This window comes from Mus caroli, chromosome 5, assembly GCF_900094665.2.
Source record: "Mus caroli chromosome 5, CAROLI_EIJ_v1.1, whole genome shotgun sequence".
NCBI lineage: Eukaryota > Metazoa > Chordata > Mammalia > Rodentia > Muridae > Mus > Mus caroli.
In genome coordinates this window covers 59571982-59589992 of record NC_034574.1, presented here as the reverse complement: position 1 = coordinate 59589992, position 18011 = coordinate 59571982, and the positions used below count along the sequence as shown (strand labels likewise).

The window sequence follows — 18011 nt, the reverse complement described above, 5'->3', positions numbered from 1 at the left end:
TTTTTGGTTTTTCGAGACAGGGTTTCTCTGTATAGCTCTGGCTGTCCTGGAACTCACTTTGTAGACCAGGCTGGCCTCGAACTCAGAAATCCGCCTGCCTCTGCCTCCCGAGTGCTGGGATTAAAGGCGTGCGCCACCACCACCCGGCTGCTTGATGTGAATTTAAAAAACAAAACAAACAAACAAACAAACAAAAGAACGGGGCGCAGAACTTGATAACCGAGCTGCCCTGTTATCATTTCAGCACCAAGTGCTGGACGCTGCTTTCTTTTCCTTATGCTATTCAAAGCAGACTCCGTAGGCTAAACTTCATAGCCACTTACCAACATAAAACCCTGAATTAGTAGGTTCCTCAGGAATGCCTGAGGAGGGGGGACTTGGCTAACAGTGCACTTATTAGAGCTATAATAAATTGGTGGTATCTAATTTTATGTCTAAATGTTATGGAATCATAGCAGGAGACACTTAAAAAATGATAGTGTATTTTTGGTGCACACCAAAGAACACACATAAAGATACCACTCATCTATAGGACACATATGTAGATACTTGATAACAAAATGTTTTTGCTAAAAAGATTGTTTCCAAATTCTAGCTGAGGTCAAGGTTGCCATAATAAATGTTGTTGAGTGAGTTATCCAATTGATTTCTGTTCTTGCAGTTGTCCAACAGCCTCAGTTACCTGCACCAACTTCCTGTCATACACACAGTCAAGATTCCTTTCTAAGCGTTATATCATTCTAAAGCTTAAATCTTGAGTGAATTCTATTAGCCATAGAAGAGAATCTTTAAGCTTTATCAGGATGTATTGGGATACAGTAATTTAGCCTCAACCCCCAACTCTTCATGCCAGAATCCCACCGCTCCCTCCCATGAATCTATCCTTAGTCACACATACAACTCTTTGCAAGCCCCTAACATGCATGATCTCACCCCTCTCTCTTCCCTTGCTCTCTCCTTCCCCTCCTTCTCCCCCCCCCCCTTCCCCTTCCACTCCCCATCTGTCTCCTCTGCCTGGCCTCTGCATCAAATTACCTGAGTTCAAACTTTTCACCAAATGCTGGCAGCATGCTTTTAGATATGGAACTTTTCTAAGCTACACAAGTAAGTAATTAGTATCCAATGAACAAGAATGTTGCAAAGATACTTATGAAAATTACAGTCAGGCTAAAGAGAAGATTATAATTATTATGTTTATTCCTTTACAAGTATTAACAAAGTACTGTGATGAGGCGGATTTCTGAGTTCGAGGCCAGCCTGGTCTACAAAGTGAGTTCCCTGGCTGGGCTATACAGAGAAACCCTGTCTCGAAAAACCAAAAAATAAAAATAAATTTAAAAAAAAACCAAAGTACTGTGATGAGACCTGGACCTATAATGACTAAAAAGATAATTTGGGCCTCTAGTGGCATCTGCTTGTAATGACAGCTGCAGACAGGCAAACACAAGAGTGTTGCAAATTTGAAGCGGGCTTGGTTTACCTGACAAGTTTCAAACCAGCCGACACTACTTATTAATACCCTATAGTCCCCCTAGCCCCCCAAAAAGGACTCTGATCCTTAAGTGATTGGCAGCTCGGTGCCGAAAAGACAGAGAAACAGTCCCAGCACAATCTGATGGTTGCTATGAGATACATAAATAAAGAATAATCGTACTAAGAAGAAATATATTGATATCTGTCCCAAGGGGATTTCTTGAGTTAATTAGTAAAGGGCAGCAATATCCAGACCACAGAGAGGAGAAGACATGGACAGCAAGGGTTCTCCAGACACAGCCTGAGAGGAGACAGGAGAGGCACATGCACAGAGCACAGTGCCCTAGAGACCCGGAGGCGGGAAACAGCATAACACATCTACTGAGCAGAGGGTGGAGAGAGCCCCAGAGCGAAGGAACAACAAATCCCGGGTTCTTAAGGACAGGATGTTGCAATTTTTGTTGTGCAGAAAAGAGAGGGATGGTTGGACATAGAGACATAGTAACGAATTTGTTGGACAAATACACTTGTTTCCTTAGTATATAATGCAGGCATTGAGTTCCAGAAAACAATGAATGGACCAGGAAGACATACAAAATTCAGAGTCTAGCAGGAGACAAACAAACAAACAACCCTTTGAAATGTCCTAAGTACTAATAACAAACAAAGGCATATTTCATTGTGTAGTGAAATTTTATGGTGTCATAAAAAGCCCCTGCTATGGGAATCAAGAAACAGTTCCTAGGAGTTCAGTTCCAGCTAAGACAAGGGAAGAATGGAAAGGAGCCAGGAGTAACGGTGGACATGAGGGGATGTGCTGCCAATGGCTGGAGCCGAGGAAGCTGAGGACCAGAAAGTACCTACCAATTGTGGACTACATGCCTCAAAGAGGGGAGATGCAGAGCTTGAAGGAGACTCGGAGGAAAGGAAAATAAAAAAATAGGAATTTGGAGGCAGCTCAGGCGTATGTGTGTGTAATCTGACTATCTGAGCCTGGGTTAGGTTACTCCGCTCAGCATATGGATGTGTAAGTAGCTCTCTCATGGTACAGTAAGTCTCTTAGGAATATGCCCCAGAGTGCTATGTGGGTCGTAGGGCAGCTCTATTTAGCTTTTTGAGAAACCTCCACTTTGGTTTTACACTGGATGTGCCAGTTTACATTTCCACTGAGAGGCAACAGTGCTTCCTGCTTCTCCAAATCCTCTCTAGCATTTATTGTCATTTGTTTCCTTTTTAAAGGGTTGTTTTTTTTTTTTACAGATCTTTTTATTATTATTAGATATTTTCTTTATTTATCTCCTTTCAAATGCTATCCCCTTTCTTAGTTTCCCCTCCAAAAATCCCCTATCCCCACCCCCTCCCCCTGCTCCCCAACCCACCCACTCCCATTCCTGGTCCTGGCATTCCCCTATACTGGGGCATAGAGCCTTCACAGGACCTAGGACCTCTCCTCCCATTGATGATCAACTAGGCCATCCTCTGCTACATAGGCAGCTAGAGCCACAAGTCCCACCATGTGTTTTCTTTGGTTGGTGGTTTAGTTCCAAGGAGCTCTGGGGCTACTGGTTAGTTCATATTGATGTTCCTCCTATAAGGCTTCAGACCCCTTCAGCTCCTTGGGTACTTTCTCTAGCTCCTTCGTTGGGACCCTATGCTCCGTCCAATGGATAATTGTGAGCATCCACTTCTGTATTTACCAGGCACTGGCAGAGCCCCACAGGAGACAGCTATATCAGGCTCCTGTCAGCAGGCTCTTGTTGGCATCTGCCATGGTGTATGGGTTTGGTGATTGTTTATAGGATGGATCCCCAAGTGGGGCAGTCTCTGGATGGCCACTCCTTCAGTCTCTGCTCTGAACTTTGTCTCTGTAAATCCTTCCATGGGTATTTTGTTCCCCCTTCTAAGAAGGATTCTGAGGTTCTGGGCTTATATCCACTTATCAGTGAGTGCATATCATGCGTGTTCTCTTGTGATTGGGTTACCTCACTTAGGATGATATTGTCCAGATCCGTCCATTTGCCATTCATCCATTTATGAATTTCATAAATTCATTGTTTTTAATAGCTGAGTAGTACTCCATTGTGTAAATGTATCACATTTTCTGTATCCATTTCTCTGTTGTGGTACATCTGGGTTCTTTCCAGTTTNTGGCTATTATAAATAAGGCTACTGTGAACATAGTGGAGCATGTGTCCTTATTACATGTTGGAGCATCTTCTGGATATACTCCCAGGAGAGGTAATGCTGGATCCTCCGCTAGTACTATGTCCAATTTTCTGAGGAACCGCCANACTGATTTCCAGAGTGGTTGTACCAGCTTGCAGTCCCACCAGCAATGGAGGAGTGTTCCTCTTTCTCCACATCCTNGCCAGCATCTGCTGTCACCTGAATTTTTGATCTTAGCCATTCTGACTGGTGTGAGGTGGAATCTCAGGGTTGTTTTGATTTGCATTTCCCTGATGATTAAGGATGTTGAACATTTTTTTAGGTGCTTCTCAGCCATTCGGTTTCCTCAGTTGAGAATTCTTTGTTTAGCTCTGTACCCCATTTTTAATAGGGTTGTTTGTTTTCCTGGAGTCCAACTTCTTGAGTTCTTTATATATATTGGATATTAGCCCTCTATCGGATTTAGGATTGGTAAAGATCTTTTCTCAATCTGTTGGTTGCCTTTTGGTCTTATTGACAATGTCCTTTGCCTTACAGAAGCTTTGCAGTTTTAATTAGGTCCCATTTGTTGATTCTTCTTACAGCACAAGCCATTGGTCTTCTGTTCGGGAATCTTTCCCCTGTGCCCATATCTTCGAGGCTCTTTCCCACTTTCCCCTCTATAAGTTTTGGTGTCTCTGGATTTATGTGGAGTTCCTTGATCCACTTAGACTTGAGCTTTCTACAAGGAGATAAGAATGGATCAATTCCTCGAAAAAAAAAAAAAAAGAATGGATCAATTCGCATTCTTCTACATGCTAACTGACAGTTGAGCCAGCACCATTTGTTGAAGATGCTGTCTTCTTTCCACTGGATGGTTTTAGCTCCTTTGTCAAAGATCAAGTAACCATAGGTGTGTGGGTTCATTTCTGGGTCTTCAGTTCTCTTCCATTGATCTACCTGTCTGTCACTGTACCAGTACCATGCAGTTTTTTATCACAATTGCTTTGTAGTACAGCTTGAGGTCAAAGATGGTGATTCCACTAGAGGTTCTTTTATTGTTGTGAATAGTTTTTGCTATCCTAGACTTTTTGTTATTCCAGATGAATTTGCAAATTGCCCTTTCTAATTCATTGAAGAGTTGAGTTGGAATTTTGATGAGGATTGTATTAAATCTGTAGATTTCTTTTGACAAGATAGCCATTTTGACTATATTAACCCTGCCAATCCATGAGCATGAGAGACCTTTCCATCTTCTGAGATCTTCCATTTCTTTATTCAGAGACTTTTGAAGTTCTTATCATACAGATCTTTCACTTCCTTAGTTAGAGTCACACCAATGTATTTTATATTGTTTGTGACTATTGTGAAGGGTGTTGTTTCCCTAATTTCTTTCTCAGCCTGTTTATCTTTTGTGTAGAGAAAGGCCACTGATTTGTTTGAGTTAATTTATATCCAGCTACTGCACTGAAGTTATTTAGCAGGTTTAGGAGTTCTCTGGCAAAAATTTTGGGGTCACTTATATATACTCTCATATCATCTGCAAATAGTGACATTTTGACTTCTTTCTTTCCAATTTGTATTCCTTCAGTCTTTTTTTGTTGTCTAATTGCTCTGGCTAGGACTCCAAGTACTATATTGAATAGGTAGGGAGAGAGTGGGCAGCCTTGTCTAGTCTCTGATTTTAGTGAGATTGCTTCCAGTTTCTCACCATTTAGTTTGATGTTGGCTACTGGTTTGCTGTATATTGCTTTTATAATGTTTAGGTGTGGGCCTTGAATTCCTGATCTTAAGACTTTTATCATGAAGGGGTGTTGGACTTTGTCGAATGCTTTCTCAGCATCTAATGAGATGATCATGTGGTTGTTGTCTTTGAGTTTGTTTATATAGTGGATTACGTTGATGGATTTTCATATAGTGAACCATCCTTGCATTCCTGGGATGAAACCTACTTGATCATGATGGATGATCATTTTGATGTGTTCTTGATTCGGTTTGTAAGAATGTTATTGATTATTTTTGCATCAATATTCATAAGGGAAATTGGTATGAAGTTCTCTTTCTTTGTTGGATCTTTGTGTGATTTAGGTATCAGAATAATTGTGGCTTCACAGAACGAATTGGGTAGAGTACCTTCTGTTTCTATTTTGTGGAATAGTTTGAGGAGTATTGGAATTAGGTCTTCTTTGAAAGTCTGATAGAACTCTGCACTAAACCCATCTAGTCCTGGGTTTTTATTTGTTTGTTTTGTTTTTTTTTTTTTTTGGTTGGGAGACTATTAATGACTGCTTCTATTTCTTATCCTTGGTACCTGGTATCTTCTAGAAAATTGTCCATTTTGTCTAGGTTTTCCAATTTTGTTGAGTATAGACTTTTTTATTTATTATTTTATTTATTTTACTTGGTAGCATCTTCCAGGATCTGTGACAGTTGAGGTGTTCTCTGCTCAACGGTCATTGCTGCGATCCAGGCAGGCAGGCTGCAGTGTGGTGGTCGGAGCACCGTTCGGAGGTTGTGCATCTTTCCAGATGTCTTGGGTTCCATGTTGGGGTGTTGAGGGCCGTCCTGGGGCACAAGTCAGTGGAGGCCCCTTCTACAAGATATCTGATGATGCAGCTTGGGCTCGTTTCCTGGAAAAGGTCCCCAAGACTGGCCTACTGGTGGCCACATCAGCAACAGCAGTGGTTAATAGCATCTACTGGTCTGATTATACAAGAAGTTCATTGGGGGTGATAAGCAAGCAGATTGTAGAGACAAGAAATGTAGCTGTCGGCCTGATAAAATCCTGCTCCCTTAGATACCCTGTGATTAGCCTCTGACTCCAATGTATGTGGCTTCTAAGCCAATGTCTTCCCCAGTTCCAAAATGAACAATTTCTTGATGCTTGGAGATAATCTTCTGCTGGGAAAATACAGAATCCTATACAGACGACCTGTTTCAGATTCTTCACTAGAAAGGTTAACTGGTCAAAGAGATTCCAAAGAAGGGCCAGGAAAAAGAACGTGAGGGAAAAACTCATTTTAAAGGACAGTTTAAGAGATGTTTTGGCAAATGACACACTTCGGGGGCATAATGGGTAATGAGAAAATAAGAAAAAGAGCATATCGGAGCAAAAGTAATTTGCCTGCATAGTTAGCTTAATATTTACAAATCATTTAATATGCATTACCACTTAGAATAAAGGAAAAAGTCACTGCGGCCTTTAAAACTGATCTCTGCTTTCTTAATTCAGGGAGATGCCTGTTTTCCACTTCCTATATCACAAGTTGGAAAGTCCCTCTAGGCGTGAGGCCAAGACTGTTGTAAGGCTCAGCTTACTCATTTTTTGTCCTCTCGGGGATCAGATGTCTATGTTGTTTCTTGCATAACAGCTAGAACCCTTTCCTCGTTTATTTCACACATTTTCTAAATATCCACGGTATTCTATTTTGACTGCAGAGTTACATCTTAAACTATATCACTCTGTCAACCAGGGTTTTGCACAGCTGTAACCTCAACAACTGAGAGAGCGGTTGGAGGCAAAGCAATCATGAGTTCAAGGCCAGACTCGGCTACACAACAAGTTCAAGGCTAGCCTGGGCGACAGGAGACCTTGCCTCAAAGATAAGCAAATTTCACTTTACTTACCCTGTGGACCAAATCCTGGGGAAGGAAGAACTGACCAAGGAATCCAATGGAGAGTCTAATTCATAGCGCATGGATTTGGACAGCGGTAGTAAAATTGCAAATAAATGAAGAGATTAAGCATGTGTTTTGGAATCAGAGCCATCGGACTTGAGGACTTGACACATTCGCCATCACTGAGTATAGCAGAGGGGAGGGGAGGGGCCTTAAACCAAGTATGTAGATAGATGGTAGCGCCTTCATTGTAACATGGAAGACTTGAGGTTGAACAATTGGGAAATCCTCTGACAGGAATTTAGAGCTAATAAGTTAGTCTAAGAAAAGAAACTAGCGCAACCACATGGTGGCTCACAACCACCCATAATGAGATCTGAGACCCTCTTCTGCTGCAGTGTCTGAAGACAGCTACAGTGTCCTTATGTATAATAATCAATAAATCTTTGGGCCAGAGCAAGCAGGGACTCAGCGAGCAGAGTTGACCGAAGCGAGTGGGGCTGACTGGAGCAAGCAGAGGTCCTAAAAATTCAACTCCCAACAACCATACGAAGGCTCACAACCATCTATACAGCTACAGTGTACTCACCTACATAATATAAATAAATATTTTGAAAAATATAAAAGAAAAGAAGAGAAAAGAAACGAAAAGAAAAGAAGAGAAGAGAAGAGAAGAGAAAAGAAGAAAAGAAAAGAAAAGAAAAGAAGAGAAGAGAAGAGAAAAGAAAAGAAAAGAAAAGAAAAGAAAAGAAAAGAAAAGAAAAGAAAAGAAAAGAAAAGAAAAGAAAAGAAACTAGCCACACAACTGTACCATAAACATGCAGGCACGAGGGTCAACAGGACCTTCCCAACATGGGCTAGAGAAGTGTAGTAGAAGACAGAACGTTAAAGAAAGAGGGAAGGAAACAGAAACTAAGAGAGAAGCAATAGGAAAAGGGTAAGAGCCCAGAGTCCTTCTACCTTTCCAATTCCCAATGCCGTTTCTTCCCAGGTCCTCATGGGAGCACCTCCCTTTATCAGAACAGTCTCCATTCGTGCTCAAGTTAACTGGCACTGCCTCTCGAAAGCTAAGAACCTTAGTTAAACTACTTTGGTTTTGCTTGGCATGGTAGCACTTGCTGACTGAGGCAGGAGGGTCACCTGAGCTCAGGAGTTTGAAACCAACCTCAGCAATACAGCTCCTTACCAAAAAAAAAAAAAAAAAAAAAAAAAAAAAGGTGTAATTGTATCTTTTAAAAAGATTTAAAATTTTTTTTCATTATTTGTATGTGTGTTTGAGAAGGGGGCACTTGTGCGCATGAGTGCAACCTGGCAGAGGTCTGAAGATGACACCAGATCCTCTGAGCTATCTAAGCGTGTGCTGGGAACCAAATTCGGGTCCTCTGTAAGAGCAGTGTGTGTGCTTTTAACATTGAGCCATCTCTCCAGCCCCCCATATGCCTTCATCTTCGTACATATATTTTTTCCTACACTGCTCTGCTGTTCTCTGCAGCTCGATTATTGAATGCAGGCATTTCTTACATAGGATATTGTTGAGTTGTGTATAATAACAAATATGAATGTGACTAACTAATTTTGGATAAGGTTTGCATTTTATGAAGGTTTTTAAAGAATAGGGTCTCACTGTGTAGCCCCTGCTGGCCTGGTACATACAATTCTTCTGTCTCAGTTTCCCACGCACGTACCAGGATTACAGGCATGGACCACTAGACCTAATTTTATGTAAATCTAGGATAGGGGTGGTGGGAATATTGGTGGCAATGCAGCCAGATCCATGTTATGGTCCAAAGGGGAAAGGGGAAGGGGGACATGGGGTTCAGAAGTTCTTAATTAAGCAGTAATACCTTCTGATCTCTGGCTTCATAAGCCAGGCTTTGGCTAGTGTTGTCACCTAGTCTGCCACTAATGAGCTCACACACCGGTCTTTCTTGGAGCGCTGTGGCTTTCCTGGCTAACTCAGCTAACCTGAGCTCCCATCAGCCAGTCTGAGACTATGTTGTGATGGCCGTGAGAATCGCTTTTTTAAAGATTTATTTTTTTATTTTATGTATGCCAGTACACTGCAGCTGTCTTCAGACACACCACAAGAGGGCATCAAACCCCATTACAGATGATTGTGAGCCACCATGTAGTTGCTGGGAATTGAACACAGGACCTCTGGAAGAAAACAGTCAGTGCTCTTAACTGCTGAGCCATCTCTCCAGCCTCCATGAGAATTTCTTAATGCCCGACTGTATCTAAGAGAGACCCAGCAAAGCACAAGAAGACAAAGCCAAGGCTACCCCATAGCATGCTGCTTCATCGGTCTCTGAACCTGTTCTCTATGTGCACCTGGAAAGCAGCTGGCTCAGAACTGATATGGACAGTGAGGTGGTTTTACACAACCAAAACCAAACGACAGAAACCAGGAAAAGGAAGCGAGGTCCTTACAGGTACAAAGAGGACATACGGATAATCGCTTTCTCTTCTCCATCCCACATCTCATGGCTATGATGGACATGGACATTACTATAGTAACCGACTAATAATGTCACTATGTAAAGACCTTATGTAATAAGGTCACTTCTTAGAGCAGCAAATGAAACAGACATTCAAAACAGCAACAATTATTATTACACTATTACCTGAATCTTCTGGTCTTGGCTTTTAATAATTTAACTAAAGTGACTTACATTTTTGCTAAGTATAAAATTCGGTATACTGACAACTCTTACAGACTGTTCTTTCTACAAGACTGTTGTTGCTACACTCTGGTGCTAAAGTTCAATAGTTAATATAACCTAACAACAAATAGTATAACAGCAAAGGCTATAGCTGGGCCAGCGACATGGCTGGGTCGGTAAAGTTTGATCCTTAAATCCTATGGAGGAGAAACAGAAGCAACCTGCAGACGCACTCTGGCATACACACACACACACACACACACACACTGTAGCACAGGAGTCTCTGCACTGTCACACACACATCAGATGCACACAGTTATACTAAATAAAAAGTTCAACCTATATCTAACGGTTTATTGGAATATTATTTTGTGCCTCCAAAGCAAAAATATCAGAAAGTAGGTAGCTTATAAAGAACAGAAGTGCCGGGCCGTGGTGGCATATGACTTTAATCCCAGCACTTGGGAGGCAGAGGCAGGCTGATTTCTGAGTTCGAGGCCAGCCTGATCTACAGAGTGAGTTCCAGGACAACCAGGGCTACACAGAGAAACCTTGTCTGGAAAAACCAAAACAACAACCAAAAAATCTGCTGGGAAGTCATGCTGTAGCAGAAAGGACAAGTCTAAGAGCAGAAAAATTCATTCAGAAACTTGTGTTTTGTTTGTTTGTTTGTTTGTTTGTTTTGTAGTGTTGAGGATTGAACTCAGGACCTTGGACATGTTAGAAAAGAACATCTCTACTCAACTGTACTCCAGCAAATCCTTCAATGACTGCATTTTCTGGGGGTGCCTGTGCAAGCCTGTAATCCAAGCCTGGGAGATGGTAGCAGGAGAATCAAAAGTTCAAAGTTGTTCTCAGCCGTGTAGGCAGTTCTGAGCTCATCGGGGGCTACATGAGAACTCACTTCAAAGGGGGAAAGAATGGGGACAGGAAGATGGCTGAGTAGGTAGACTGCATATTGTACGGACATGAGGACCTAAGTTCAAACACCCAACACCCACGTAAAAAAGCCAGATGCAGCATCCCTTGCCTGTAATTCTAATGCTCAGCAAGCAGAGGCAGGAGGATTGCTGGGGCTGGCTGGCCCAACAACCACTTTCACCAAATCAGCTCCAGGATCAGTGAGATACCCTGTGACTTAAGTAGGGAACAGAATCATCGGAAACTTACTGCTAACCGTCACAGGTATTGCACCCGTCTACACACACACACACACACACACACACACACACACACACACACACACACGCACACGTGCACAAAGCCCTCATGATTAAAGCACCCCTCATTAGGCTCTACATCCCAACACTGCCACATGAGAATTAAATTTTCAACATCTGAATTCTGGGGACACCTTCAAGATATCACACCTAGCGCCATTAACACACAGTAACGTTTATCATGCACTGACCACTTATTATATGTCCAATTCTAACTTCACTAGTAATCTGTTATCTTTCCTAACGGCCCTTTGACATAAGCACTTAGCCACATTGCAGTCTCCTGTTGATATTTAGGATAAAGAAGAAACTAAAACACATTAGTTTGTTCTTAACTAAACAGATTTTTTTTTCAATTAGGCAGAACAGTGAATTATTGGATAGTGTTAGAATTTCTCATTTGTTACATGTTAGATTTTTTTTAAAGGCTGCCAATTAAGAAGACAATAGTAGCTATTTCAAATTAGATTTAGCTTATACATATACTAAAACTATAAGACATTTGTAACGATTTCCCACATGTTCATACCTTGGATCATGCAATTCAAAATCTTACAATAATTTGATTTAAAGTTAGATATTTAAACTATCCGTGTCTGTTTGCAAAGGAACTCAAAACACTTATATTTTTCCATAAATTTTGAGACATAGGTATCTATAAACTATATTACATAAATATTTCATAAATCAAAATGCTGATGTTGGTTTCACAGGAATGTTCTTTTTTTACCCGTTTAGAAGGTTCTCGACTTCTTGAACTTCTGGTATGGTCTCTTCATTCTCGGAAAGGACACGGGGCTGAAATTTTCTGTCTTGGAAGTCATACAGCATCACAATGATAAGACTGTTCAACTCACTTGCCTACCGAAGGGAAACAACACACATGAAGAAAGCTGAAGCAACACTACCCAAGGGCTTGAGGTGCGACTCGGGAGAGTGCTTGCCTAGGATGAATGGAGCCTTGGGATTGACCTCCCAAGTGTGAGAGTGAATATGGATGGTAGAAATATTTTATCCTGTTATTTTTCATAACAGAATAAGAACATGATCGTTTTTACACCATAGGGTTAGAGTTAGAAATAGAGGAGGGGGCTGGTGAGATGGCTCAGTGGGTAAGAGCACCCGACTGCTCTTCCGAAGGTCCAGAGTTCAAATCCCAGCAACCACATGGTGGCTCACAACCATCCGCAACGAGATCTGGCGCCCTCTTCTGGAATGTCTGAAGACAGCTACAGTGTACTTACATATAATAAANAAANAAATCTTTAAAAAAAAAAAAAATAGAGGAGGTCTTCAAAAGAAAAAATATCTAGTTTGAGAGGAAAACCTCAAAAAAAGACAATTTGAGGTATTAGGAGTCACAATGATAGAGCCAGGGTCCAAATGCAAGTCTTAGAAGTAGAAAATAACGTATATTTAAAGAAGTCGCAACGTCATGCAAACTATTATTTAGATCTGAGGGAGTTTGCGTACTTTCTCAACATAATGAGGCCAATTAATTCTAAAAGTTGTTTACTTACGATTGTGGTACTCGAGAAGATATAGCTATCTATTAATATACTTTCCAAAATATCTTGATCTGAAAGACAAGGGAAAAGCCTGCTACCCAAAATATCAAATCTGAGAAGAAAGACTTTAAATTATATACACTTTCTAAGTAATGCTGTAAAATTATTTTCATATCTAATATACACCTCATAATTGTATAAACTGCTAATGAATCATAATTGTAACACAAGATGAAACAGTTATAATCTTTTTGAATCCTGCATTTTTACGGTTCAGGTCCTACATAGATTCAAAGCACTACCTGAATAAGTAAGGTCGTCATAGAGGACTTCTAACCTTTAATTTATGACCTCTGAAAGACATTAAAGAAGATATAACTAATAATATTAAACAATAGGGGGGGCTGGAAAGGTGGCTGGGCAGTTAAGAGCACTGGCTGCTCTTCCAGAGGATGCGGGTTTGATTCCCAGGACACAAATTGTGGCTCAGAATTAGCTCTAACTCCATTTCCAAGGGAATTTGGTGCCCTCTTCTGGCCTCCAATAGCATTACATACGCAACCATGTACATAAAAATATTTGAAATGTTAAATGATCTTTCTCTTTTCAGTTTTAAGTATTGCTGACATGTTATATAAATTATCAAGTATTAATATTTTGTTCTGGGTTTTGGTTCTGCTTATGAGAGAGGTTGGTTTATCTGAACATCCTTGCTGGTGTTACTTATCAAGGTTTTTGCTAGCCTTGTGATGGGAAGTGTTTCTCTTCCTCTATTCTTTTGCACTTCTTTTATTAGGCATAATTTTAACTTAAGTATCTGGCACTAATCAAGGCATAGATGAAATATTTAATCTAAGACCTAAATGACAGGAGTTGCCACTTAAGGTTTTGCATAAGGACAGTAGTCCAAACAGCAAAAGACAGAGAAACGACGCCATAGGTGCTGCATGGAAACTGGTAAACATATTTCTGACCCTCCCCCTAGGTTTGTGAGTATTTTATGATACACTTAAACTATAAACATCATGTATGAGCCGGGCGTGGTGGCGCATGCCTTTAATCCCAGCACTTGGGAGGCAGAGGCAGGCGGATTTCTGAGTTCGAGGCCAGCCTGGTCTACAAGTGAGTTCCAGGACAGCCAGGGCTATACAGAGAAACCCTGTCTCGAAAAACCAAAAAAAAAAAAAAAACCATCATGTATGTTTTAGTACGGCAAACAGGAAGTAAGCCCTAGCTTTAATCCATTCACCATTCATGAGAAACAAACTTAGTGATATTGTAGACACTGGATTTCAATCTTTATTTGGAAAATGAGAAAACCAAAGAAGACAAATTTTAAAGTGAAGACTATAATTCTCATAGGAAATCTTTGCGGGGGGGGGGGGCGCTGGAGAGATGGCTCAGTGGTTAAGAGCCCTGACTGCTCTTCCAAAAGGTCCTGAGTTCAAATCCCAGCAACCACATGGTGGCTCACAACCATCTGTCATGAGATCTGAAGCCCTCTTCTGGTCTGAAGACAGCTACCGTGTACTTAGATATAATAATAAATAAATCTTTAAAAAAATCTTTTGGGAAACATTATACATATTTAAGCCACCAGCTTTGGAGACAAAGTAATATTCTCATTTCATTTATAAGGGAAAATAATCGCAGTTTTTGTCACAGAAACTATAATTTCTATCAATGCAACAGACTTGTGCCGTGGAAGGTGTGTGTCTCGGGGCCGAGTGCAGGAAAGCCGTGCACGATGTTGCCAGTGTTACACTTGTTCTTCAGGGCTCTGCAGAAACAACCACCTCTGGCAGCCTTCCGTATCGTGCAGGAAGCACTAACTTTATCTAAAGTTATATAGCATTCTTACTCTGAAATATCAATTTAAATAACAGCTATACTTTATTCGATGTATTCTATGTTTTGGGCAGGTGAAGGAAACCTGACACCCATATAGATAAAAATAAAAATAAATAAATCTACAAAGATACACACACACACACACACACACTTTGACAGCTCTGCTCAGAGTAGAAATATCTGGTTATGTCCTATCTACAGTTATCGTTACACTTGGGAGTTGGCAGTTAACTACCATGAAGGAGCTCTGGAGATTTGAGTCTAGCACTTTGGAGGCAAATTAGAAAGGAGAATCCTACTTACACTTGGCACTCCAAATTAAAGCTATGGCTAAGAATTGAATAATCCTGATCGGGTTGACTTAGTTGAGGTATTTACTGTTTAAAGACTATGCTTTTCTTCTTCTGTCTCTCTGCTGTCTCCCTTGGCGCTGTCACACCTCGTGAACATAAAATACAAGGTGCAAGCACACACACAGAAGCTTGGTGGAGCTACATAGAGGGAGAGGGGATGAGGAAAGGGTAGCTTCCCACTCTTCCCATTAATGGATTTGTTCCCTGGTTTCTTTGCTGTTTGTTCTTTTCTTTTTCTTTTTGAGAAGGGCCTGGCTCTATAGCCCATCCTGGCTTGGAACTCCAAATCCTCAAGGCTCAGCAGCTGGGATTACAGGCCTATACAACCATGTCGGCTCCTGTTCATTTTAACGACCCCACTATACCATATCTAAGGGCAAATGCAGTCGAATTCTCTAGTTCCCCTTAGGACGCCTTCATTTTTAGACTGTTGTGATTAACCAAAGATACACACATGTTTGAGGAGCTAGGCTGCATTCTGCATTCCATTAATTCCCACCCCCACCCTCCACCGTACCCCCACCCCCCCACCCCCGTCTCCTGAAACAGAATCTCACTCTGTGGCCCAGGTTGACCTTGTACTACGCATAAGCCACCGTGCCTGGCTTTGCCATTTTCTTTTAGAGCTAGCTGCTCTTCAGGACGGCTATTACTCACATTTCAGGGTACTGAAAGCCAGCTCATAGGACAAGCGCTGAAAAGATTCATCCTCGGAGCGGGAGGAGGAGGGCTGCAGGGGTTCACTTCCGTAATTTATTATGACTTTGTCTGGCGACCTTTGGATCCGAATACCCTGAAAAATGTTCGCTGCCGTAACGTACACGGAGTCTGGGTAGCTGGGTTTTTCTAGGACGAAGGTTGAAGAGTTTGTTTTGACGACTACATCCCCCGACATCTCCAGGGAAGCGAGTTGGGAGATCTCCTCCATGTTTTCTTGGTCAAAAAGGTCCCTTTCACTCGTTGGGTCCAGCATGTTTGCCCCTGATGTCAATAACTCAAGCTTCAAGTTCAAATCAGGTGGTCCAGGGAGATCACTATCCTTGTAGTCTTAAGCATCGTCTCTGAGAAAAGAGAAGGTTATCTTGGTAAATCTCTGTTTCTACAGCACCTCTCTTAATGATCTCTCTCTCTCTCTCTCTCTCTCTCTCTCTCTCTGTTTTGTTTTTCAAGACAGGGTTTCTCTGTGTAGCCCTGGCTGTCCTGGAACTCACTCTGTAGCCCAGGCTGGCCTTGAACTCAGAAATCTGCCTGCCTCTGCCTCCTAAGTGCTTGGATTAAAGGCATGCATCACCACCTCCCGGCATGATGTCCCCTTTTTTGTGACCTTAGAGACATGGCATGTACTAGCCATGTACATCGGAACATCCCATACTTCCAACTGCAACGAAAACGTGCACGGGGTGGGGCTGGGGGAGACAGCTCACCACCACAACCACCAGCACCACCTCCACCAGCAGCACCCTTTGTCACAGCCCATTAAGGACAGACCCACTAGAGGTCCCCCTAGCATCCCGACATCCCAGGGAGTAAAGGTCCTGTCACCTTCTCCGCGAATCCGCCCTTCTCTGGGGTTGGGATGTTTTCCGGGGCTCTGGGGCTGAAGACGCGGCAGCCTCTGCACTTGGGGCGATGGAGGAGGTAACAGGCCCTCGGGAGCCCCGGGAAGCCGCGGCCCGCGGAGGCCGTTTGGTTTAAGTGCAGCCACACCACCCGCCGGGTTCGGCCGGGGGAAAGCGCTCGGCGCCCGCGCCAGCTACGTCCAGGGTCCCTGAGGGAGACGCTGCCTCCTCGGGGCTCGCCCTCGCGCTCAGGGGACACTGCTCAGGCCGAGCTCTCGGCTCTCTCCGGGTCCCTGAAAGAAAGCGGAGCTCTGGGTCCCTGAGGGGACACTTCTCGTGACCGTGACCGTCCCGGAGCTCGTGAGGCAGCCCTAGTGGGTATGGCAGCAAGGAGCAAGGAGCTGGGTCCACACTGGACCCTGGATGCGGAAATCGGGTCCCTCAGGGTGCCCGGATCTCCATGGCAACGGAAGGGGGCGGGGGAAGGGCTCTGCGCCAGGCTTTCCCAGTGGGATCTGGTAGGGGTGACTCTTCACCAGTTTCTTGTGGACAGTTGGCAGCCGTTCAGTCCCTCTTGGAAGCTCAGGCCAGGGTTCCTGAGCATTCTGGCTTGGTCTCCTTCTTTAAACACTTAGAGATATTTTGAAGTAGGTGAAGTAGTTCGGGCGGTTTAACTCTCAGGCACCTGAAGCCGGTTAAAATGCAGATGGCTGGACCCATCATCAGGGATTCTGAGACTCAAAAATTCATGAGACTCAAAAATTCGCTTTTCTTTTCTTTTCTTTTCTTTTCTCTTCTTTTCTTTTCTTTTTTATTTTCCTTTCTTTTCTTTTCTTTTCCTTTCCTTTCTTTCCCTTTCCTTTCCTTTCCTTTCCTTTCCTTTCCTTTCCTTTCCTTTCCTTTCCTTTCCTTTCCTTTCCTTTCCTCCCCCCCTTCTAACTTTTGTAATCCCTGTATCCCTGTACAATTAGCCCAAAGGCCATGGTATGGAGGACTTATGCATCTGCTAGAAGTATCTTACCAACTCAGTAAATCTTTGAGAAAGGCAAGGTCTTCTGGTAGGTGGCCCCTGTTGCTCATCCAGAGTCCACTTGTAGGCAGAAGCAGGAGAAGGGGGAGGAAGACAGCTTGCCCATGCCTTCCAAGGACAGGGCTGGAAAGATGCACACATCATTTTGCTTGGTTTCCACTCCAGAATTAGTCACAGAACATGCTTAATAACAAAGGCTGGGGAATGCATCCAACTAAAACTCAAGGGAATTCCTGTAAGCAAGTGGGGGGGGGGGATTCATAATGACAGAAAGGTGTTGTCCTGTTATATGCATACCTCTTCCCCCTGATTTGAACAAGTGTTTATTAAATCTTACTTTCTGTTTGCCATTGTGTTCAGAACTGAAAGCAGAAACCAAACAGGACCAGGGACCTGCCGTCACAACTGTGACAGTTGGGGAACTCAGATCTTGGCAGCGTTCATTTTTTCATTATTGATATCTGTGTACATACCTATATTGATTGACCTTCTCTATTCTTTCCAGATATAAAACACATACTCTAAAATAGTTCTCCAAGACTTTTTTTTCCTCCAATTTTTTTTTAAAGTTATGGGTTTCTTTTTTTTTTT

General features: G+C 42.5%; 1 protein-coding gene across 3 annotated transcripts in view; it reads right to left on the bottom strand.

Moving 5' to 3' along the window:
- Positions 1 to 16800, bottom strand: part of Nsun7 (NOP2/Sun RNA methyltransferase family member 7) — a 39309-nt gene extending 22509 nt beyond the window's left edge. For all 3 annotated transcript variants that reach the window (XM_021163691.2, XM_021163690.2, XM_021163689.2), the window contains exons 1-4: positions 16374 to 16800; positions 15489 to 15892; positions 12640 to 12698; positions 11850 to 11980 (exon numbers count right to left, since the gene is read on the bottom strand). In XM_021163691.2, the coding sequence (XP_021019350.1) occupies positions 11850 to 11980; positions 12640 to 12698; positions 15489 to 15804 (506 nt within the window). In that variant the 5' untranslated portion in view covers positions 15805 to 15892; positions 16374 to 16800. The remainder of the gene's footprint in view (positions 1 to 11849; positions 11981 to 12639; positions 12699 to 15488; positions 15893 to 16373) is intronic.
- Positions 16801 to 18011: the final 1211 nt, after the last annotated feature.